This window comes from Furipterus horrens, unplaced genomic scaffold (assembly GCF_987537825.1).
Source record: "Furipterus horrens unplaced genomic scaffold, mFurHor1.1.pri manual_scaffold_15, whole genome shotgun sequence".
NCBI lineage: Eukaryota > Metazoa > Chordata > Mammalia > Chiroptera > Furipteridae > Furipterus > Furipterus horrens.
Genome location: NW_028327185.1, coordinates 19,672,026 through 19,695,192, shown reverse-complemented (window position 1 = coordinate 19,695,192; position 23,167 = coordinate 19,672,026). Strand labels below are relative to the sequence as shown.

General features: G+C 47.5%; 1 protein-coding gene across 1 annotated transcript in view; it reads left to right on the top strand.

Annotated features, from left to right (window-relative positions):
- Nucleotides 1-23,167, top strand: part of LOC149992494 (pecanex-like protein 2) — a 193,389-nt gene that overhangs the window by 21,569 nt on the left and 148,653 nt on the right. The window contains exons 9-14 of the mRNA XM_090263293.1: nucleotides 832-964; nucleotides 6,493-6,638; nucleotides 9,180-9,333; nucleotides 9,418-9,450; nucleotides 16,905-17,076; nucleotides 22,795-22,905. Coding sequence (XP_090119419.1) covers nucleotides 832-964; nucleotides 6,493-6,638; nucleotides 9,180-9,333; nucleotides 9,418-9,450; nucleotides 16,905-17,076; nucleotides 22,795-22,905 — 749 coding nt within the window. The remainder of the gene's footprint in view (nucleotides 1-831; nucleotides 965-6,492; nucleotides 6,639-9,179; nucleotides 9,334-9,417; nucleotides 9,451-16,904; nucleotides 17,077-22,794; nucleotides 22,906-23,167) is intronic.

Here is a 23,167-nt window from a genome sequence, read left to right as displayed (position 1 = left end):
GCTTGTTAGCATAGTGTCACCCCCACTCCAAAGCCGGGCTGCGGCCAAGTGAATGGCGTTACCTTGGTGCGTGTAGGCAGACCAGGAGGTACCCCTGGCATGAGGAAGAGACCTAGTGTCCCTTCTGGAGCTCACAGTCTTAGATAACAGAGTAAAACTGAAATTATGTCGCAGGAATTCTGGTAGAAATGACTGCGGGGTGGGCAGCCACTTTCTCCTCAAAGTTACTGGCACCCCTAGGAAAGCAGGTGGAGAACGTGTCCTCATTTTTGCTCTCTGAGCTGGAGGGGAACGCCAGACTTGAGCTAGCTTGAAGAGTTCTATGAATGGAAGTCCTGTCAACAGATCGTAACTGATGTAGTAATGTCTTCCGCTTCAATTACCTGAGCACTTCTTTTATGTGATGGGCACTTCTTTGGCTGTGGGGTGGGATGGGGTGCGAAGAGGACTTGTGGGGAGTTCTGGGGGCTGGAGGAGGCAGCAGACATCTTGGATGATCACATTTTCTTCCTGATTGGTGTCTTTGAGATTTTCTAGCGCACTATTCATTGTCTTCATAAAATGGGCTATAAACTATTGCTACCACTGCCCCATCCATTAAATATATAGAACTTGAAGGTTGTTACCACTAGGACACCAGACATCTACCTGCCTAAACCGTGGCACACTCACCCCTGCACAGCCTGAAGAATTGGAATGTGGGCCCCTCAGCTGGATGGTTCCTTTGCACACACAGTTTTCACACCTACCTGCTTCTCACCACCTGCATTGAGGATCCCTAGCATCCTCGTGCTGCCAGATAACCAGAGCTTCTGTTTTGCCCACCCCCAGAGACATACAGATCAGCTCCACCAGCACCACTTCTGAGAGTCCAGACCCTTCTTCCGGGAACCCTGCCGTCACCGCACTCCAGCAGCAGCTGCTGCTCACGGTGGCACGGAGGACGCAGCCAGAGACCCCATGGGTATGTGCCAGCATCGCTGCTTGTGGGCGTGCCGGAAGCAGGGACCTCGAGACCCGTCTCCAGGCTGGAGTACCCAACAGCGTTGGTCAGGTCTCGCCCCGTGTGTGACGGCGCTGGGCTGTGGCCATGTCACTGCGTGGTAGTCTCCTGAGAGAGCGTGAAAAGAAACCATTTAGGTAACAGGTCTCCTGTTGATTCTGACAGGCACGTCACTGTTTGACTTGCTCTTCCAACTGCATTAGGAGTTCATGCACACCGGTCTTTGCTTACTGGGTGCACAAATCCCACAAGAGCGCTCTTGGTTAGTATGCAATTATTTTTTCCCCCATGGTTCAGAAAATGTCTGGGTTTTTATTACCTGATTTCGGCCTTATGTATTAAGCAATCAGAGATTCTTATAGATGAATGTTTGACTTGAGACACTTTGTTCTTGGAGGAAATGACATTATCAACAAGGGGAGAGAACTGACTAAAGTTCCTTCGCTTGGTACACCTTTAATGAGACTCTGGGAGAGGCAGGCCTTGAATTCAAAACAAAGGCTAACATGGGAGGCAAGACACACCCAGGCATGAGCTCCAAGCCGCGGGTTCCGTCCTGCACCTTTGGAGGCAGAGATGGACAGGTTCCTCAGAAGGGAAAAGGGCGGGAGCATGAAGAAAGGTGGGTGTCAGTTGTCACAGACTGGGGGAGAGGGTCAGAATGGGATACTGTCAAGTTAGTTGAAGTTTCTTTATAGCTTTGTTTACACCTTCTTCCTGGCCATGTTCCGATTTCTTCTACAGAGTCTTACTCGTGAAAAAATAATACAGATGTATATCCGTGTTTATAGTTGCTTAACCAGGATTTTCCGAAACGTGGCTGATAGCACAGTGCACTGGCTGCCGGTGACATGCGAGGGAAAACGTGTTGTCCTCTCACTGATCCACGTTGCTCAAGTCCTGAGTCCTGCTCACTCGGTGGCAGTCAGGTTGTAGGCAGGACTTCCCAGTGCCCATGAATTCAACCCTTCAGGCTTGAAGGCTTTCAGTGGGAAAAAGCATTCCGTTAATTCAAAGAATCCGTCTTTAGGGCTCTTTCTTCCCTTCCTTGTATTCGGGCTTGCCTGTCCCTCGTTTTCGGGGACAGTGGGTGGCGGTGGGAGGGCGCCCCCTGGTGGCCGAGCGTTGTGCTGCGTGGTGACGGCGGAGGGGCGGTCGCTCCCGCCGTCAGTGTGCAGTGCGGCCTCTGCAGACCCTGGCGTCAGTCACCAGCTCTGGGACCGCGCGTTCTGCAGCTTCTTACTCCCCACCAGTGTCTTTGGGGTCACCGATCTTTTCTCTACCTCCATGCACTCCCATGGGCCCAGCCCCCACCTCCGATACCCCTACTAGTTTCTCCCACAAGCCATGGCGTGTGGGCGGCCCTGTGGAATGTGGGTTTTTCTGAGAAACTTGCGTTCTCCCCGACGCAGGGAAGACTGTGCATTGAATAGTAGCCCTGCGAGGGGGGGGAGGGCCCAGGAGGGCTGGTCCACTTCTCTTTATATTCGGGGAGGAGACAAAGCACGATGTCGGAAGTGCGAGCACTTCATTGGGGACCCCAAGGGGCAGCACCCACCGTCAGGATCAACTAAACGCACTCTGTCTTCACCCGCCGCACCCACAAAGGGCCCTGCGTGGGAGACTGCTGGCCTCCGCCTCTGTGTTGGCTAGGGGGGCAGAAATCTCTCTTAAGACAATGTCCATGTGGGTCTGAGCCCTTACTTATAAGACAGGGATGGTCCACACACCTCAAACAAATAATTTAGTTTAAAATGCCACCGAGGTGGTATTGCCTCCAAGTTCCTAGCGGAAGCAAAGGTACGTTTTAATGTGTAACAGCAGAGCTTTAATATTGGTCTCCAAGAATTCATGCTAATCAAGAACCAAGGAGAATATGATTAAGGGAAAGTCCTAAAATGCCCTAGGAAACAAGGTCTCATGAATCAGAGCCAGCAAAGTCAACAGAAAGCAGAAAGCCTCTCAGTGAACTTGGAAATTGTAAGGATCATATTCAGAATATGGATTAAGTGTGCCTAATATATGTAAAGAAATAAAAGAAGAGCTTGAAAATATAAGAAGCAAAAGACCATATATAATGACCAAGCAGATATGAAAAAGCACCAAATACTACAATAAAAATACAAAATGAGAATAAAACTTGGAAGAATTCAACAAGAAAATTGACACGTGAGAGTAGAGAACTGGTGGACTAACAGTTAAAACTGAAGAAACTATTTATGTATTTTTAATTTTATTTGTATTAATCAGTAGTATAGTAAAATGACGATAGTTTTGATACCTGTTTCAAAAGTATATATTAATATATTTTTATGATGTTGAAAATTACTGTAGCCTTTTTGAGAAGCAACTTAGCTCTAGGTCAGAAGCCAAATATTTTTTCTTCCATTAACCAAGCAAATAAAATTTGAAGAATGCATTCTTTTGAAAAGTAATTTTCTATACTTTTAAAAATTATTAAACTCATGGGGGTGACATTAGTTAATGAAATCATATAGGTTTCAAGTGTACATTTCTGTGATACACGATCTGTATGTTGCATTGTGTGCCTGCCACCCAAAGTCAATCATCTCCCGTCGCCATACATTTAGAAAGTACTTAGACGTAGCACAGGCGGAAAACAGGAAAGAGGGTGAGAAGCCTGGAGTCGGGGAGAGAAGGGCTGCTTGCCCCACATCAAAATCCCAGGAGACAAAGGAAAGAACAGGGCAGCAGATAGATCCACTGAGAATTTAAAGGCTAAGATAACACACGGGTAAATGCACTGCTGTGTGGTAACCTGGGAAGGATGAGCATTCTAATAAATAGTACTGAGCAGTAGTTTTCTTAATGGGAAAGAAAGTGTACAAATACTCCTGGTAGACTAATAAATGTAAAAGGCAGAACTATAAAACTTTTAAGAGAGATGATAAAATCAAATATATTTAACTCTGTGGGGTAGAAAGGGATTGGATAAACAAAGCATAAAAATACAAAACTTTTATTTTATAGGAAAAATGGATAAATTACATTATGTCTTATTTAAATTTAAAATGTTTATCAGTAACAGCATAAGAAAGTGAAAAAGACAAGTCATAAACTGGGAAAATATCTACAATTCATACCATTAGTAAAGGTTTTGATCATTTATAGTACACATATTTATACATAGGCATGCACACATGCACATTAATATATATGCATACATACACATGCATACATGTGTACACACATGCACATAATAGAAACCATTGAAAGACAAACAGGGACCCAATAGAGAAAAGGGCAAATGATTTCATGAAAAAAAAACTAGAATTGGACTAAGATGCTCAACTTCATTAATAATGAGGAAAATACAAATTAGAATAAAACCGAACTTACCAAATTATCAGAAATTAAAATCACCTAAAACTGTCTAGTGTTGGTGAGGCTGTGGAGCCACGTAGCACTTATACACTTTTGGTGAGAGCATAAGCCAATAGAAGCACTTTAGAAAACTTAATTTTCGAAAGTGTTTTCTAGTAAATTGAACATTTCCATTTCCAATAATTTCATTTGAGGCAAATGTGTGCATTTCCTGGAAAAGTCAATTTGTTTCCTTGTAAAGTCGAACTTGCGGTAAGTGAATGTTTGCATTCCCAGCAATTCCATCTGTAGGCGTATGTCCTAAAGAAATTCTTGTACCTATGTATTAGGAGACATGTTCAAGAATGTTCATAGCAATGTGATAGCAAAATAAAAAAAGAAGCAGAAGAGAAAGCAAGAAATCCCTAGATATTCAACAATAAAATGGATAAGTAAATAATGGCATATCCATGTAATGAAATATTATACACTCGTGAAAATGGACTTTACAGCTACAAAACAGCATGTATGAGTCTCAGAAACATAATGTGGAGTGGAGGAAAAGAAGCAAAAAGCAAGTTTTGAAAGGATATGTACGTTATGATTTCATGCCTATGAAGTTCAAAATCATAAAACTAAATAATACAGAAGCTTTGGATAGAAGCATAGTAACACCGAAGGAAAGAAAGGGAGTGACGAACACAGATTGAGGACAGCTGTGGTCTCCAGAGGAGGCGGGAAGAAGACAGTGGGGAAGCCGCCTGCAGGTGCTAACGGTGACGCTCTCTTCCTTGTACTGGCTGTTGACCACCCAAGTATTCATCGGATTGTTGTTCTTATACCTCACAGTCATTTCAAAAGTATGCATTTGCATCGACTCAATATTTAACAGAACTGGATCTTTTTAGAAACCATGGCACCCAGTGTTATTCATTGGGAGGAACCCTGGAGTGCCTGGCTCTCAGGACAAACACGGAGCATCCTGAGCCTGGCAGGAAGGCCTCGTTCAAATGCACCCTGTGGACCATATTTCAGAGAACATGCTTGGGACATGGCTGCGGCAGAGGTCGATATGCAATACATTCGATCTAAAGAAGGCCATCTTTGGTTTTCTGGGAAATTAAGCAATAGGAAACACTTTGTTCCTCATCGAGAATGAATGAATGAGGTAAGTATTCACTGATGCTTAATTGCAGGTATAGTCTCTGGAAGTGCGTAACAGGCTATTGTACTTCAGTTTTGAATATAGCGTCAGGTGTCAGAAGAGGTAAGTTTGATTTTCTCCCTCTTATGTTTCCCTTCCTCCTCTCTGTCCTTTCTGTCCCTTCAAATTGCCAGTCCCTCAGCCTCAGCGAGGTCCTTGTCCCCTCTGCTTTCCAGGCATGGAGCCAGCTCTCCTTTAGGAAGCACAGTGCTGGGCCTGGCCTGCTGTCTGTGGCTTGGAGTCTGCGTGACCATTATGACGTCTCCAGAACATTCTCATACAGGCAGTAGGATGCCAGGGACTGAGCCCCCTGGATTCTCATTTCCTGCCCCCAGCCTCGTGCCAAGGCTCCATAAGTCACTCATGAAGTGTTTGTCAGACAGATCAGTGACACCCTTGCTGGATTAGAGCCAATCACAGATGAATTTGGGGTTAAAACATTTTAAACTGGGTCCTAAATTTCCCCACCTGTTTCTATTTTATTGGCTTAGAGTTTTTTTCTATAAATATTTCAGGTTTTTTTTATCTCAGGCCTCACCAATGGCCTACACGTTGGCAATAAAAATCTTCGTACTCTTAGTAAAGCTTGAATATTTATCTCAACATTACATTAAATAACATACCTTTCACAAATTAAGTCATTTATGATCTTTTGTTGACTTCTGATCCATCCTAGGAGTTCTTTTCATTGTAGCTTCTTGGCCTTGATTAACAGTAGTGCTTTGATATGAGGAGCAGCATGGTTTTAATGGAGCAATGTAATGGAAATGAAGTGTGTTGGTAAGAGTGAGCCTTTTTGTTGATCATTATCTTTTTCTTAGAGTGCCCATTTGTATGAAATACATTGACTCACGTTTCAGGGTTTGCCCTGCTTTTCGTACTCTTTAAGTTACGAGGTCTATTTGTGGCAGCAGCTCGTCAGAGTGGACCCTGCCCTGTTCTTTCTCTCGGTGTCTGACAGCAGCCAAGTCAGGATCTGGACGGCTCATCATGCTCTTCAGCGCCGGGAAAGTTTAAGCGAGAGCAGTTCTACAAGTTTATCATTTTCCCCGGCAAGTGGATTAAAGTCTGGTACGACCGCCTCACCTTGCTGGCGTTACTGGATCGGTAAGTCGTTGAGCTTCAGGTGTGCGATGAAGAACACGGGGGCGGGGTGGGGGGAGCGGTGGGCAGGTGCGTGCCGCCAAGGGGGGCTGCCGCGGCACTGCCCACTCAAAGTCAAAGCTGGGAGATCCCGACAACTGACGGGTAGGATGGGAGAAATGAGAATTAGGGCCGTGGTCTGGGCTTACAGTCAGTTTTGGGGACCGCGTTGTGCACTGGTGTGCTCCCACACGTGGCACAGGGCCCGGCCTGACAGGGTGTGGGCGTGGGGGAGGCAGGGATGGGGAATGGCGGGATCTCTAGCTCCTCCCTTCGACACCTCTGAGTCTGTTCCCACTCCTGTCTGAGATACACTAAGTGGAATGGTCAGCCACTTTTCTTTTAAATGCTTTTTCTCTTCCTCACCACTTACCATGGTTCCTCAAGGTAAAATGCTGTGGGTTGGAGGCCTGGCTGGGTGGCTCGTTTCATTGGAGCATCACCCTGTATAGCAGAAGGTTGCGGGTTTGATTCCTGGTCAGGGCACATACCCGGGTTGTGAGTTTGGTCCCTGGTCAGGGTGTTTATGAGACGCAACAGGTCAATGTTTCTCTCCCTCCCTCTCTCTCTCCCTCCCTGCCCCTCCCCCTAGAATCAGTTAGCATATCCTCAGCTTGGAGATGTGCTTCCTGAGTGCAAAGGGTTGGAGGGAGTGTCAGACTGGTTAAGGTGTGATGGTGGCGGGGTAGGGGGCTTTCCATTTCCACCCCCCACCTCAAGAACCACAAAGGACAGGGCTGTCTAGTTTTGACTGGATCGCTGCCTTGGAAACTCAAGACGCTATTCCTAAGGCTGTCATCAGCAAACGCGGTTTCACAGTGAAGTGCCAGCCAGCGGGGCCGGGGAAGGCTGGCTGCCTGCCTTGCTGTAGTTGCTCCCCCAGTGACTACTTGTCATTGTAATGTCTTAAATGGTGTGATCACATGCTGAAAGCTGCCGTCATGCAAAATTACAGCAGTAAACTCCAGGACCCACAAGTCAAGAAACGGACTTATGATGGTTTTTCTAACAATGCTGTGTTACCCAAGGGCCCACGCTTAAGATGAACATTTCGTACTTAACTAAAATAATGCAAGATAATACATTCTGTTAGATGAGGCAGGTTTTGAAATATTAACTTTTTTCTTTTAAAAAGGAATTATTGAAATTTGGAGTGGCTGGTTTTGATGGTGGGGAAGGTGGTGTGTGTTGGGGGAAGGAAATCTGGGAACTTTTTGCACTTTCTCTTAATTTCGCTGTGAGTCTAAAACTGCTCTAAAAAATAAAGTCTATTAATTTTTTTAAAAATGTTCAGGAGTGCCTACATGCCAAGAATGAAGTAGCCAATTGTCCCTGTCTAAAAATGATCTTATTTACTGGGAGAGACCTATAGGACATGAGCAAAAATTGGTGAGGCCCCGGCCAGTGTGGCTCAGTTGGTTGGAGCATCGTCCTTTACACCAAAATGCTGCAGGTTCGATTCCCAGTCAGGGCACACACCTAGGTTGCGGATTCAGTCCTGGTTGGGGTGCATATGGGAGGCAACCAGCCGATGTTTCTCTCTCATTGATGTTTTTCTCTCTCCCTTCCTCTTTCTCTAAAATCAATAAACATATCTTAAAAATTGATGGGGTAAAAAATGTACTCAGAACTCTCGTGAACGACCCCTGTGCGCTCATGGCTATGGTCCACGCTACCGTTCCTTCCTCCATTTCATCCCCTTGCACCCATCGCTCCTCCTGCCTCTTGTCCTCCCGCAGACGTCTTCTGCCTCTGAAGGAGGAATCCCAGCCTCTGCACCTCCCCCCTGAGGCCCCAGCTCCCTCCAGATGATCCCAGAGCACCTCCAGCACTTTGACTCCTCCCCTTCCTCCCGTCCTGCAGCCCCGCCTGTCTCGTGGCCTCCCTGTCCTACTGAGGCTCTGTGATCCAGCCCTCAACCCCTTTGCACTGACACCCTAAAACTCCCACACTTGTTCCTCTGCACCCCCACTGACAATGCCCCTGATGATCCCCTTCTCTATTGCACCCGTCTATTTCCAATTCCCCAGAAGAAAACCAGCCAGTGAGACCATGGTCATGACACAGCCCAGGCAGACCTCCGCACTTGTCAGCTTTCTGACTACGGAGAATGTATGTGGAAGCAAAAGTCGGCATTAGCCAGGTGTTAATGCACCCCTTCCCCATTTAAAGGAGCCAGCGACACTCTGCCTGAAATGTGTTTCACTCTGGTGGATGGTACAGTGAGCTGCTTTCTCCCGGTAAGCCCACTTTAGTGGCCAAGGAGACCCAATGGGATTATATTTCATTTGCTTCAAAGCAGAAATCTGGGGTTAAAATTTTGTTTGTAAAGCACAGGAGTAAGGAAAGAAAGAAAAGAAGAAACCTTAAAAGCTTGTCGCCAAATGTAAAGGTGAGGTACCATAACTACTCACGATCACTGTCCGTCTTTCAGAAGCATGCAGGATTGTCTCCAGAGAGACACACACCTTTCACCACCTTTGTGTGTCTGTTCGTGTTGCACAGAACTGAAGACGTCAAGGAAAATGTGCTGGCGGTTTCGCTCATTGTCCTGGTGTCCCTGCTGGGGTTCGTGACGCTGAACCAAGGCTTTTGCAAAGACCTGTGGGTGCTGCTCTTCTGCCTCGTCATGGCCAGCTGCCAGTATTCCCTGCTAAAGGCAAGACCACCTCTAATTCTTTCCATCACTAGTGTTCCCTTGAAATCACGAGATGATGACACAGACTTCTGATTTGTGTTCTAGAGCGTCCAGCCTGACCCCGCCTCGCCAATACATGTGAGTGTCCAGCAAGACAAGTCGCTTGTCTTGCCTGCTTGCGTTGGAGATAGGGGAATGGCCAAATGTGTATCAATATACGTATATATTGAGTATATAAATAGCAACATTAGGTAGAAGTATCAGGTAGGGTGGGCAAGTTCAGGCTGGTCTGAGAGCCCGGCGGGTGCGAGGAGTGTTGGAGGGTCTTTTCTGTCCCACAGGACTCGTGGTGGGAAGACTGCGCAGCCTGGTGAGCAAAGCTGCAGACTCCGTGCTCACAGTGCCGGAGTTTCTCTCCTGGGCCCTCCGCTAAATGCTGGAGCCTGAGTGAGGGGTGCACTCCCCATGCCTCAGCTTCCCTGTGTGTGCAGAAGGAAATAACAGTGCCTATAAGGATGAAATAATCTATGTCATATACTTAAAACCCTATCTAGCAAATAGAAAGTGTTTAATAAATGGTAGTTATCATCATTGGTCATGTCAGTTATGAAAGTATGAATCATTCTTTGCACATTGTCTTCCTGTTTCACATTTTCAGGGTTATTGTTACCTTTTATCCCCACACCTGGGCTACCTGATAACTGAGACTTTGGGTTCAGTAGCACTGGTCTGCTGGTGCTCTGCCATTCTCCGATGAGCTCTGAAGCCCACCCCATTCCCACTGACCCGGCTGCCGCTTGCCCTGCAGGGTGCTGTGGGACAGGGTCTGGCACCATCCCCTCTGGGAACCAGCCACATGCGGGGTGCTATGGGACAGGTCCAGCACTTTCCCCACTGGGAACTGGCCACATGCGGGGTGCAATGGGACAGGTCCAGCACTTTCCCCACTGGGAACCAGCTACATGCGAGGTGCCGTAGGACAGGGTCTGGCACTGTCCCTGCCAGGACCCAGCCACGTGCAGAGTGCTGTGGGAAAGGATCCGGCTCTGTCCCCACCAGGAAGCCGGCCACATGCCTTTGTGCCGAGACCACTGCCTGGTGGACTCCCCAGCTCTGAGAAACCATCTTTCCTTTGTGGTAGGAGCTCCTGTGGGCCCCCCATAAACTCTTCCAGTGAAAGAAAGCTTGATCTTCCCTTTATGAATGCTTTTTAAAAATTCATTTCCAGGATTTAGGACTGCTTTTAAATCTGTGCTACCTCATGTTCAGTTCATAGTAATTAAGAAAAGCTTATAATTGGATGATCACATGGCACACGTTGCTGTCTCGTTAAATTCCTCTGTTCCCATAATTGGTGGTGGATAACACGTCTCCTTTCTCCCAGAATCTGACTGTCAGGATAAGCGGGAGCAGCATAATTAGGGTATTAAGATGTATTGTTGTGATCACCGTCGAAATCTGGGCGAGGCGCTGTGAGTAGAGTTGGCGGCTCTGAAAGGTTTTGTTCAAGCCCACCCTGGACCCACCATCGTCCTGCGCGTCGGTGATGGCACCTCAGTGTCACTGTCTTCCGGGTGACTTGGGGGAGGGGTGGGTGTTGGGACACGTTCATTTCCCATGTGCATTTTCAGGAGTAAGACAGAAGATGCCAGCAAAGGCAGGTGTTGAGCGCAGCTGCCCCACCTGTGGGTTCGACCTGGCCGTTAGCAGGACCCCCGCGGCCTGCACTGTGTGGGCGTTAGAGTGTCTGCATTGACCTGGTTCCTAGAGGACTCGGCCAGGCCGCGCTTCCTTTATCTGAGCAAGCATGTCATTGCGCGGTAGTAAGAAGTGACTTCTCTCGCTGTTGGTAGTGAGCCGTCATCAGCCCGCGCTCATGGGAGCCATTCATCCACTTCTAAGTGATGAATGGCAGACTTCTAAGTAAATGAGTCCCAGCCCGAGTTGCGTTTCTCTAACAGCTCTAGAGGGAAAGGAAGGTGTGGCAGCTATAAAACATTTCCTCTGGCTGTTGGACGGAGTCATGCAGGCTTTCAGAAGGCTGGTTTACCACCTCCAGCTCATGGATGAGTCAACCCCAGAGAGGCGATGGTCGCGAGAGAGCCAGGTCTGGGCAGAGACGGTCGGCCCTCGAGCCTGCTGCCCTCGCCAGCTGGGCTCAGCGTCTGGGGTCAGGGGTCAGGGGCTGTCCGTGGGACCAGAGCGCTTCTCAGAGCGACTTTCTGCTTTGTTTCTGTCCAGGAACACGGAGGTGGCAAATTTTGAGCGAGTTCTTGAAACTAGGAAATGACAGAATAAGAATTGGAACATTCTGTATTTCCGATATAGATCACAATTAATAACGACGGGCTAATGGATATGGCACAAGGGCCCCTGAGCCTGAAAGAGATACAGGTGATTGTGGAAAGAAAACAGCTGCCAAGAGCTTAAAAAACGGAGGGTTGGGTGGGTTCTGGGAGCAACCCGAGGATCAGACACGGATGATCGAGTAAGGGCCCAGGAGGCTGCACTTGGCTTATGCAGGTTCGTACATGGGTCTAACCAGCAGTAACCACTGAACATAACCCAGAAAGCAAAGCGCTAGAGGATATCTGGGAGGCAGCAAAAACCAGGGGTCCCCTGCATGACGCCGGCGTGGGGGAACCGAGAGTCCATGCGCGGGGGAAGCACCTGGGAATCTGCATTAACGCCCCAGACAGTGATGGCGGAGGCCTTCTCAGCCCACGTGAGGAACACTGGGATAGCTGGAAGCACACAGGCGTCGGGATTGGAACCCAGCCTCGTACAAGCTCTGGGATCTTGGAAAAGTTCCTTCTCTGAATCTCCGGTTTTTCATCTGTGAAAGAGGGAATAATAAAACAGGATTGTGAGGAGATTGAGCAAGACAGGGATCATAGTAACAACCTCAGTGGGACTTTAAAGAGTGACTTGGACAGTACGTATAATGGGTCCAGCGCTGGGCCCGGGACAAACCGAGTCCCCGGGAACATTTCCACCCTTCTGTCCTTCGCTCTTCATGTTTATCTAGTCTCCCCTCTCACGGTGCAGTGAACGCTGGCTGCTGGACATTCGGAACCACGTCAGGGTATATAAAAATCACTGGGGTAATCTTTGTAAATAAACGTTTTATTTTAGAACGGTGTTAGATTGAGAGAGTGATTGGGAAGGCAGTACAGAGAGCTCCCATATACCCATGTCCAGTTCCCAAGTGTTGACCTCTTACATCAGTGGACTCCATCTGTCACAGCTAATGAGCCACTATTGGTCAGTAGTGTTAAGTGAAGGCCACATCTCACTCAGATTTCCTTTGTTGTACCTAATGTTGTTCTGTTCCGGGATCCCATCCAGGACGCCACATCGCCTCCTTCGGCTCAGCTTGGCTGTTTCTCAGCTTTTCCTTGTTTTTGATGACCTTGAGAGTTTCGAAGAGTATTGGACAGGGATTCTGCAGACTGTCTCTCTGTTGGGACTTCTCTGATGTTTATGTCATGATTAGACTGGGGTTGTGGATTTGGGGGAGGAAGACCACGGGCGTGAAGAGCCCTTTTCATCACATCATATTGAAGGTAGATACCGTGAACGTGACTTAACACTGTTGGTGTTGACCTTGACCACCTGCTTAAGGTAGTGCTTATCAGAAGACTGATTATGGGTGACATAAAATAATTTCTTAACCCTCAGTCCTAGAAATGAAGCAGACAACTTAGTTTTAGCGGCTCTGAAAAGTTAAACAATACTTATCTATTTAGTTGTGTATTTGCTTAGCTCAACAAAGTGCTCTTTGAAGTACCAGCCGTTCTAAATTGCCTTTTAGTTTTCACATGCTACAGGTCTGCCATTCCAAAGGGCAGAACCTGGGTCGCTGTCCTTCCCACATCTTTCACTGCAGCGAGGGGAGCTCTGCGGAGGCGGGGATGCGGAACGGTGTCAGCCGAGTGGCCGCGCCCAGACAGCTCACCAAAAAACGCTTGGATGTCCATTTCACCGCCTCTTGGTTAGACATCTGCCCCTGCTCATTTCTCAAGGTTCACATGCCTGAATATTAGGAAGTTGGACCTAAAATAAATTATCCTGTGGAATTAATTTATAAACTAAGCTTAGAGAAACTCATTTGCCTGTGTCTTTTCAATTTTTAAACTAGTTTATCAAATTTCTACCATATTGAAAGTTGGAAGTAGCATCTCACTAGTCACCTGTTGAGAATTATTTGACCCTTTGGTTGCTGCTTGTCACCTATCCTGCTTTCTCCAGAATGTTTTGTACTTTCTTATATACACCGAGTGTGAGTGATAGAATAGTTGCTGGCTAGGGTTTTACTGGAGTGCAGCTTTCTTCCTTTTGTTCCACAGCCTAGGGGAACAGAAATGTACAGTGGAAAGCGTTCAGGAAGGCTCTAAATAGACAGGTAAACTCATCAACAGCCATCAAGAAATGACATTTAAGTAAACTAGGCTCCACCATCATAAGAGACTATAAAAAGAGCAAACCCTTATTACAGTGATGAGCATTCAGTGGAAGTGAACACAGTGTCACAAGGGGGCTGGACAAAGCATGGGACCCTCCAGAGTCCTTTTAGGAAAAGTCAACACCCCAAAGCTGTTACTCATATGTGCCCCGCACTCTGTATTTCCTTTGCTTGAATAACACTCCCATTATGTGTTTCCAGAATGGTGATTAGGAATGAGATTCAGTGAAGTCAGGTTGAGCCCTCAGGCCTGGAAAGATGCAGTTCCAAATGCAGTCACCTCCCTGGTGGCTGCTGGGAGCCAGTATGTAGTGGCCAGGTGGCCAGGGAACAGGTCCAAATCCTTGCCCTGCTATACAGTTCTGTCTGTGGGCAAATTTCTTAATCCTTATACCTCAGTTTACTCTTGACAAAATGAAAGCAATAGTATGTAGTCATTAACGTGTACCCAGGATTAAGCGTGCAAATCCATTCAAAGGAGGCAGAACACGGGCGAGGCTGGGTAAGTGTGAGCAATTTTACATCCACCGTCCGAAATAGCCAGACCTGTGATGGTGGCTGGGTGGGAACGTGTGCAAACTCGCTCGGTATCAGGCAGCTTTGGGGTGCCCTGTGGACTGAGGAAATGGGGAAGCCACCTGACACAGGGTGGGGACATGTGGCCGGGTGTGGTTAGCCCTCGTCAGTCACCTCCAGCCACTAAGCCCTCTAAGATTCTCCCAGGCACCCCATCTCCTGATAATAAAAACCTTTTATTTATTTATTTTCTTAACAAATTTGAAGCATTTGACCAGCGTACCTTCTTGTAATGAGAAGGGCCAACCCCTTAGCCCCATGCTTCACCGCTCTCCACAGGGGAGCCCCTGGAGGTTTGCATAGACTCTCTCACCTCCCCCAGCCTGGGCCATGACATGTCCGTGTCAGCTGGATGATGGGAACCCGAGATCAGCTCTTGGGAAACAGCCTCCAAGGTCCCCCCAGTTGAAATTGGGGGTGCTCCCCAGTATATTTTAAGGTTAAAAAAGCAGATGGGAAATAGTTGGGTACATTTTACAAGATAATGATCAGTGGATTGGAGCATCATTCCATGCACCAAAAGATGTGGTTTCGATTCCCAGTCAGGACACATACCTGGGTTGTGGGTTTGATCCTTGGTTGGGGTGTGTACAAGAGGCAACGCATCCATGTTTCTCTCTCAGATTGATATTTCTCTCTTTTCCTTCCTTTCGCTCTAAAACTAATAAACACATCCTTGGGTGAGGATTTTTTAAAAAAGGTTATGATCAGACTTCACCTGGAGGACCAAGTTTTCGATTTTTTAAAATTTTTCTATTGAAAAAATATATCAACCCAGTGGGCTTTTGATGATTGATTCATCTGTGAAGGAGGGAACTGGATAACAGGCAGATTTTATTAGCAAGTGTCCTTAGCAACCAAGACAGGTAAATGTGACTTATATGCCCTGCGTTAGTGATACTCTTAGAATTGCTTGGAGTCCCTTCCTGTGTCTGGGAATTGAGATGAAGCATGAGCGTGGTGAGGGCAGGCTCTTTCTAAGGGAGCCTTTGGTTTTGTCTCCAAATTACAAACACGAAGAACGTGTTCTCACACCCAATAAATAAAGTGTGACTTGGCAGACCCAAGATTATACCGCAAACTTATTCAAGGCCAAAGACTTTCCCCTCCTGGAAAGTCTTTTTTTTTTTTTTTAACCTTTTAGTAAAAGGAAGAATCGGGACAAATGGGAGGTAGCTATTTAATTATATTTTTTAAACTGTGTCAATTTGAAGAAAGATCTCATATGCTTGTGTATTTGTATACTGAATAGCTCTCTGTACCAACCAATTTACTTCGCTATTCACTTGATAAGAAATGCATTAAAATTTAACTCGGGCTTTAGTTTCGATTTTTTAATGCAGAGAAAGTATTCCCATACCCATTAATCTATGACCTAGTTGGATTCAAAAGGAAATTTCATAAGAGTGCTCATATTCCTTGAAGGCTGAGCCTGGACTCAGGGCCAGGCATCGCCGGCCCCCGCGGACAGCCTGTTTCCCTCCTATTAAAAGATGGTCTCAGAATAGGACTCTTTCTATTATAAAAGCAGCGGCAATTTAAATTGCATTTCTAAATATAACACGTTAAGGCAGTGACTAAAAATTCACATCTGAAATCATATCACTTTAATCTTCACTTTTTTATACTCGAAGTAGTTCACGGATGCAAAGGACGTCACCCCCCGAATCACTTTTTTTAACCTTGTGTATTGTGCACTGACTTGTGAGTTGTGAGTTCTTTCCTGCCTTTCACTTTGGAAACTTGATGTTACATCTTTTTTTTTTTTGTACCTTTATTTTTATTGTTGACACTAGTACAGATGTACTGACCCCAAACCCCTGCCTGTGCCCACCTCCACCCTGCCCCCACCCCTTTCCCTCTGGCCATATCATGCATATATGTTTATATGTCATGTATGTATGTTCTTTGGCTAATTCCTTCACCTTCTTAATTTTTCTGCCTTCCAAGAAGAAAAATAAAAACTCTGCTTCTCATAACAATATTTTTTAAGGACTAAGATAAGATGTGTTAAGTTTTTGGGCCTCCTCAGAGGAAAGTATATAAATAGCAGGTGCTATTTATATTTATATACCATGCTACACTAGGACATTTTATGCAACCTCTGCAGGTATAATTTGGCGCCTGTATTGTTTTGCTTTCAAAGCCATAAGGAAACGGAAACCCACAATTTACAATTCTATTTCTTATTAATAGTGATGCTTAATTTAGACCACATAGAGCAAAGAATGGTTTGAATTAGTTTTGTACCTGAAATGAACAATGCAATTAGGGAAGAATTGAATTAGATCTAGATTGTCTCCAAAAATGGTAATTAAAATTTCAGGTAAATTTGTTGAGTCTGAGGGTTTGATGCTCTCATTTTTATTTGATGAAATAAGCATCAGTTTCCTTTCCTGGTATTTTGTGTGAATGAATTATGGTAGGGGAGAGAGGAGGGAATAAGTTTCATGGTGTAAGCTGTCTTATGTAGTATAAATTATTGGCTATGAGGATTTTGTCATTTAATCAAAATAAAAGGTACCATTCAGAAATTGTGTTTGTTTTCTAGGGACACAACCAAATCATTACATACAGCAGACCAATCTATTTTTGTGTGCTGTGTGGACTTATTCTGCTTCTTGATGTGGGGGCCAAAGCCAGGCGCCCTGCCACCTACGTTGTATATGGCCTGAAGCTCTTCTCTCCGGGGTCGCTCCAATCAGCCAGGGACCTCCTAATAGGTGAGCTCATTTGGGGGATGTGGGCAAGAACGCAGAGGAGAGAGGCTGTGTGCTCATGCTCTCTCGTGAATCCCTGATTGGAGAAACTCGCCTGCCTGGGTACTGGTTGGAAAGATGTGCATTTCCTTCTTGGCCACCCCCCCCCCCCCAGAAGACAGTCTGGGTACCAGAGCCCCAGGGCAACCAATGTGGGATTATTATAAAGGGTTTTGACAGCCGTCACCAAGAAGCCTGGCTGCTCAGGTGCTTGGTGAGGAGCATCAGTGGGGCTCCCCAGGGTGGGGGTGGTTTTCCCCTCTGGGTGGCAGCCGCAGCCCCATCCACACGGCACAGACGCTGGGTAACACCTGAGCAGGCGTGGTTCTCAGTCCAGGTAGAGCCCAGCCTTTCATGGCTACACTCTGCTGGTCTTGAGGCCTAGGTCGTGTTTGATGTAAGATGCTCCATTTACACAAGAGCCCTGCACATTGGAATGGCTCGGAGCCCGGCCTCCAGCTGGACAGCTGCTGTTTGCGTTCCAGCCCTGCTACTGTACTGGCTGTGCGACCGTGAGCAAAATTCACCTGTAACGTGGGGACAAAAATAGTACCCACTTCAGAGATGATCGCAGGTTTTAGATGAGTTCGTGTGTTTAAACATAGAGAACAGTGCCTGGCACCAGGGATTAGCTGTTCTTGTCATTAGTGTGCAAAGAGACGGCTCCAGTATTGGCCCACAGCTCCGAGGATTCTTCTGATGACACCCGGAGAGTCACAGACATGCTGACTGGGGTCGCTCAGACCACATGAGCCGATAAAGGGCACCACAGAGACCAGCCCCAGGGCCCGATGCCTGCCAGCTGCAAGTCCTGCCGGGGGAGGCTGTGAAAGCCGGAGATCCCATATTAATCTTTCCCAACCCCCAAGCCAGCTCCCCAGTGGGATGGGAGGACCCCAGATCCGGGGTAAGTTTTCTTTGAGCTCCTCTGAGGTGGGAACTGTAGCAGACATTCCCCCCCACCCCCTTCTTGAGGACTGGCTCCCCATCCCTGCTGTGCTGACGGCACAGCGCATACCCCCTTCCACCCAGCCTGCCCAGGCCCACCTGTGTCTGCAGCCCAGCACCTCGCTGCTGTGTCCTGTGAGGGGCAGGGCAGCTCTGAGCACCAGAGGGCTGGGCTGCAAGCTTCAGAGGCTCTCCGAGCTCAGATCGGAAACAAAAGTGTGGGGAGATAAGGAAACCGACTTGGTGACTAGATTCCTAGGCAGTGTTCTCTTGCTCAAGAATATTTACTTCTACCTTGCCTGATACTTTTCACTTTATCTTTATATTTCATTTGTTTATTTATTTAATCCTCACACAAGGATATATGTTTGTTAATTTTAGAGGGAGAGGGAAAGGGGGGAGGAGAGAGGGAGAGAGATGGAGAGAGAGAGAGAGCGAGAGAGAGAGAGAGAGAGAAATCTATAGCCTCCTGTACATGCCCCAACCATGGATCATTAGGGATTGGGGATGAGGTTCTATTGGTCATAACACACACATGCGCGCGCGCGCACACACACACACACACACACACACACACACACACACACACACACACACACACACACACACACACACACACACACACACACCAAGAAAGACTTGCAGTCATTTTTACCTCTCATGCATTCGCTCACCCCTCCTGTTGCTGAGGTCAGCTGCCGGGAAGGGGTCAGGGCTGGAGGGGACTGAGCTGGCCTCACAGGCTTTCGTTGTCTGCTGTTGGTGCTCCTTCTGTGACCCACGCCACCCCCGGTGTCTGCCTGTCCGAGGGGGGGGAGCCGGCCGAGGAGGAGGGGTAGGAAGGGGGTGAGGACCCCAGAGTGTGCTGAATGAGTCTGGTGGAGAGTGGACGGGCGGGGAAGATGGAGAAGCTCCTGACACGGAGCATCTGAAAGACAGGACGGGAACACCAGATTCAACAGAACAGCAGGAAAAGGAGGCAAGTGTGGGACAGCGAGCAGGGAACTTGGGGCAGAAATTAGCACAGTGGCAGGGACTAGGCCCCTTCACCGGCTGGACAGTGAGCTAAGGAAATAGAAACACCGAGGGAAACATTCTTCCATGATTTCTTTTTCTTTTGCGGTTCCTCATATATATTTAGAAGCACTCTGTGCACTTTTCTGTCATTATAAGGAAAATTCTCTACATTTATTTCCAGGAGTGAGGTGCAAGGCCTTGTAGTCAGCACCCATTTCCTGTGCAGCCTCAGACCCCTGGGCTGAAATGTTACTACTTTCCATTTCAGGAACTTCAGCAAAAGCCTGCAAGTGAGACTGGCTTTGTAGTTCTGCTCAGGATGGCTGAGCCAAGAGGTCCTCTTAGTATCACATTTCAAAAGGAAGTGGCCAAGCTAGTGTGCCCAGAGGCCACGTGGGCTGCCCTGGGTGGAGCAGGGGACAAAGGAATGGGCGTGTCCATCCTAGAGCAGAACTGCTTGGGTGCCAGAGAGACTCTAGGTGGCTTCAGATGGTTAAAAGGCTGAGGGGTTTGTTCTCTGGTAAAAACGGTAGGTGGATTACAGATCCCTGGGGAAAAGACCATGAAGTGGTCTGGTTTAGGGCTGGCCAACAGTGTCAGGGGTTGCCCAGTGAAGCAAGGACTTTCCTGACATGGGAAGTGTTCAGGTGAGATGGGACAGCCATCGGTTGTCAACAGGTGCCATGCACCAGAAGCGTTCTTTATCAAATGGCCTTTGGGGTCTTCTCCAGGTCTGAGAGTTTTCTGTTTTATTTTAGGCCTTAGGACCCTAACGCTCTGCCTACAGTAATGCGGCTTCATTATTTAATCCTTGGAAATAAGTGGAGGTTTTGGGAACAGTTCCTGGGATGGGTGTGCCGCTCTGCACGCTGAGACCTCCCATTCCTCTGTCGTGTATGGTGGCTTGTTTTCTGGGCTCAGCAGCTGACGTCTGGACAGTTAGTTCATACACAGATGTGGCCCATGGGAGACACGCAGTGTACACATTCACGTCAGCTCCAAAGGTTTGGCTTTTACTGCCATGTTATTTTAATTCTGCACGCTTTTACCCCAAAGCTGCAAGTATAGTAATGGATATTATTAATCACATTCAACAAAAGGAATGAGCAAGTTATAATATTTTTATTTATAAATTTTTCTGGAAAATAAATGGAACCATGGCAGAAGTTGCTCCATTTATGGTAATTACCAGGGAAAATGAGAAGTAGGGGAGAAGAGAGGGGAGGTTATGGACCTTCTCGGCCATATGCTGAGAAAAGAAAAGTCTTTGGTCACAGGGAAAGTTGCCAACAACCACAGGGCCTTTTTATTTTTTATTTTGGGGAAAGAAAAGGACAATAATTGCAGCAACCTCACGTGTAATTTCCCAGTCATCCCACTAAGGCCACGCCAGCTTTGGGCTCCACCTTCCCCATTCTGCCTCCAGCTTTGATGTTCAGGACGGGAGGCTCCTCCTCTGGCCTCCTGGGGCTCTGGTCCCACGCTCCGCGGAGACTGTCCCTTCTCCCGTGTGGTCTCATTGGGTTCCAGTTCTGCACGCGCAGCCAGGACCGTCCCCACTGGGGCTTCCCGGTAGCTCTGACTTTTCATTTTCCTCACACCGTCCTCATCGGGGTCCGCACTGGTTTTGTTTCGTTGCCTGATGTATTTCTTACAGAGAACCCCTATCCCATGTTTTGCCGAACAGTTTCCCACGCTTTGCTGCCTTGAGTCTTATGTCGCACCCATACTTTTTCCTGTAGTTCTTTAATCTCAGCGCGGTTTTTGTTACACACACGCAGCACCTGAGGAGGTGAATGGACGAAACCTCCTCGCACTGCGCTCTGCCCCTCTCCTGGCCCGGAGGGAGTCAGCGTAGTGCACGGTCTTCGTTGCTGGGTGCTGAGTCCCCAAGTTAAAGAAGTGCTCATCAGTTAGCTTGAGAGTATATGGATTCAAATTTCGATGCCCATAACTATTATGTTCTATAATTACATTTTTATTTCTTATATCTTTCCTTGTATGTCTCTGAGTTCCATTCACAAAAACTGGAAGGGAAGTTGTGTTTTTTTTGGTTATGTCTGGCAGACCCACATTTGTACCTTATCGCCTGCTTTGATTGAGAAGCGTGTTATTCCCCGCAGAGGTGCCAGGTGTTTACAGTATACAGGGTGAGGCAAAAGTAGGTTTACAGTTGTAACCAAAGCACAGAGTTTATTCTTGTATTACCATTTCTTAATTATTGTATTATCTTCCATATGGAGAACTGTAAACCCATTTTTGCCCCACCCTGTACAGTCGGGTACCATTTAATGAAGGGATACGCTCTGGGAAGTATGTCATCAGGCGATTTCATCGTTCACCCAGAGGTATAGCCCACCACACACCGTGGCTGGATGGTAGACCACCGTCCTGTATGTGCTCCCTTGTTGACCAAAATGTCACTGTATGGCACAGGACTGTGGTGAAAGTCTTGCCACAGAAAACATGACAATGACCTCACTGTGTATAACAAAATATGACTCCCATCCCAAGCGAAGGCCCATTTAGCAGCGACATTCATTACACCACATTTGACTCACAGAGTTGGAACAGCTCCTCAGTACTGTTGTAGAGGGATTTGTCCAATATTTACTTTCAACCCACTATTAGCAAGAGAATGAGACATAAATCTCTCGTTTCTACAATTTCACTGCGGAAAGGTTGCGTTTCTGATTCTTCAGGAATAACTGAAACTGCCCCCCATTCCCACTGCTGGCTGTGGTTTATGTGTAGTGCTAGGACATAGTTCCAATGTTTAGACATATTGGATTTCAAATAAAATTTCCTTAGTTTTATTGAGGATTACCAGTATCAAACTTCATTGACATTCTACCCAATCCACTGAGACAGCAAGGAAGACAGATGGATTTTAGCATTAGGAAGGCGAGTTTCTGTGATTCTGTGAAACCCAACGCAAACAGAATTAAGAAAGAGAGAATGGTAAGGAAGTTGCTATAAATTGCAGTTCTGCTCCCTTTTATTCCCTCAAACAGCTCTGTGAAGCTTTGAATTATAGCACATGGCTGTTTTATCCAATTGCATTGCTATGGTCTGGGGATGTGGCAGGGCCACCTTCGTCTCCCAGGTGACTAGTTCACCAGAGAAACAGACCCTCCAATGCCCCACTGTTGGGGCGTGGAGTCTCTCTGCTATTCGCATCTCCCGGTCTCCCCTGTGGGGGTCCAGAGTCGAGGTGCACTCTGAGTCTCTAGTCCATGCTTAGATGTTTAGGACTCTCAGCAACTGGAATGCTCGAGGGGACAGGCCCACAAAGCGAGGAGCCCCGGGCTCTGATCGCTGCGCCCCCCTCCCATGCAGGAAGAGTTCCCCTAACTGCCGTCCTTGGGTTGGCACCTTCCTGTCATTTTCCCAGTCCAATTCCACCCCCCCATCTGCATCCCACCCACGTCCACTCTCGCAAACTGAAGACCCGTCTGCTCTTGCAGTCTTCGGAGGAGGCCTCTGCTTGGCCGGGGCCCAGCTGTGTCCTCTCCTCCGGCCTCTGCCTCAGAGCAGCTCCCCAGGCCACTTCCCCAGGCACATTGTCAGCTCAGGCTCTAGACTGGCCTCCAGTGTCCTGGGTAGGGTGGGGAGGCCACGGTGGGCTGCAGTGGGGGAGTCGGAGTGGGGAGCTGCAGCAGGAACCTTGGCATGGCCCCTGCACACTCACGGTGACTTCTGGCTGTTCACTTGCAGCGTTTCTGTATTGCTTCCCCGCAATTTCCCTCCTTGGGCTCTTCCCGCAGATCAACACTTTCTGCATTTACCTTTTGGAACAAATCGACATGCTGTTTTTTGGAGGTTCTGGTAAGTCCTGCTTTCTTCTCTTTCTGTGAAGGGGCCTAACCTTCAGATAAGGGCCAAATAGCCTCGGGCCCGAATGAGAGCCTGGCCGGGTAGGTCTCCTTTGTCCTGGGTACTTAAACTGCTTCAAGTTGGGGCCATCAGGTGGGTGGTGGGCCTGTCTGGACTCATTCAGCTAAACTGAAAGGGGTCCACCTTGCTCCATAAAGACAAAGAAACAGGGAAGAGGAGAATCTGAGCTTTGAAATAGCCTGGGGGCCCTTCT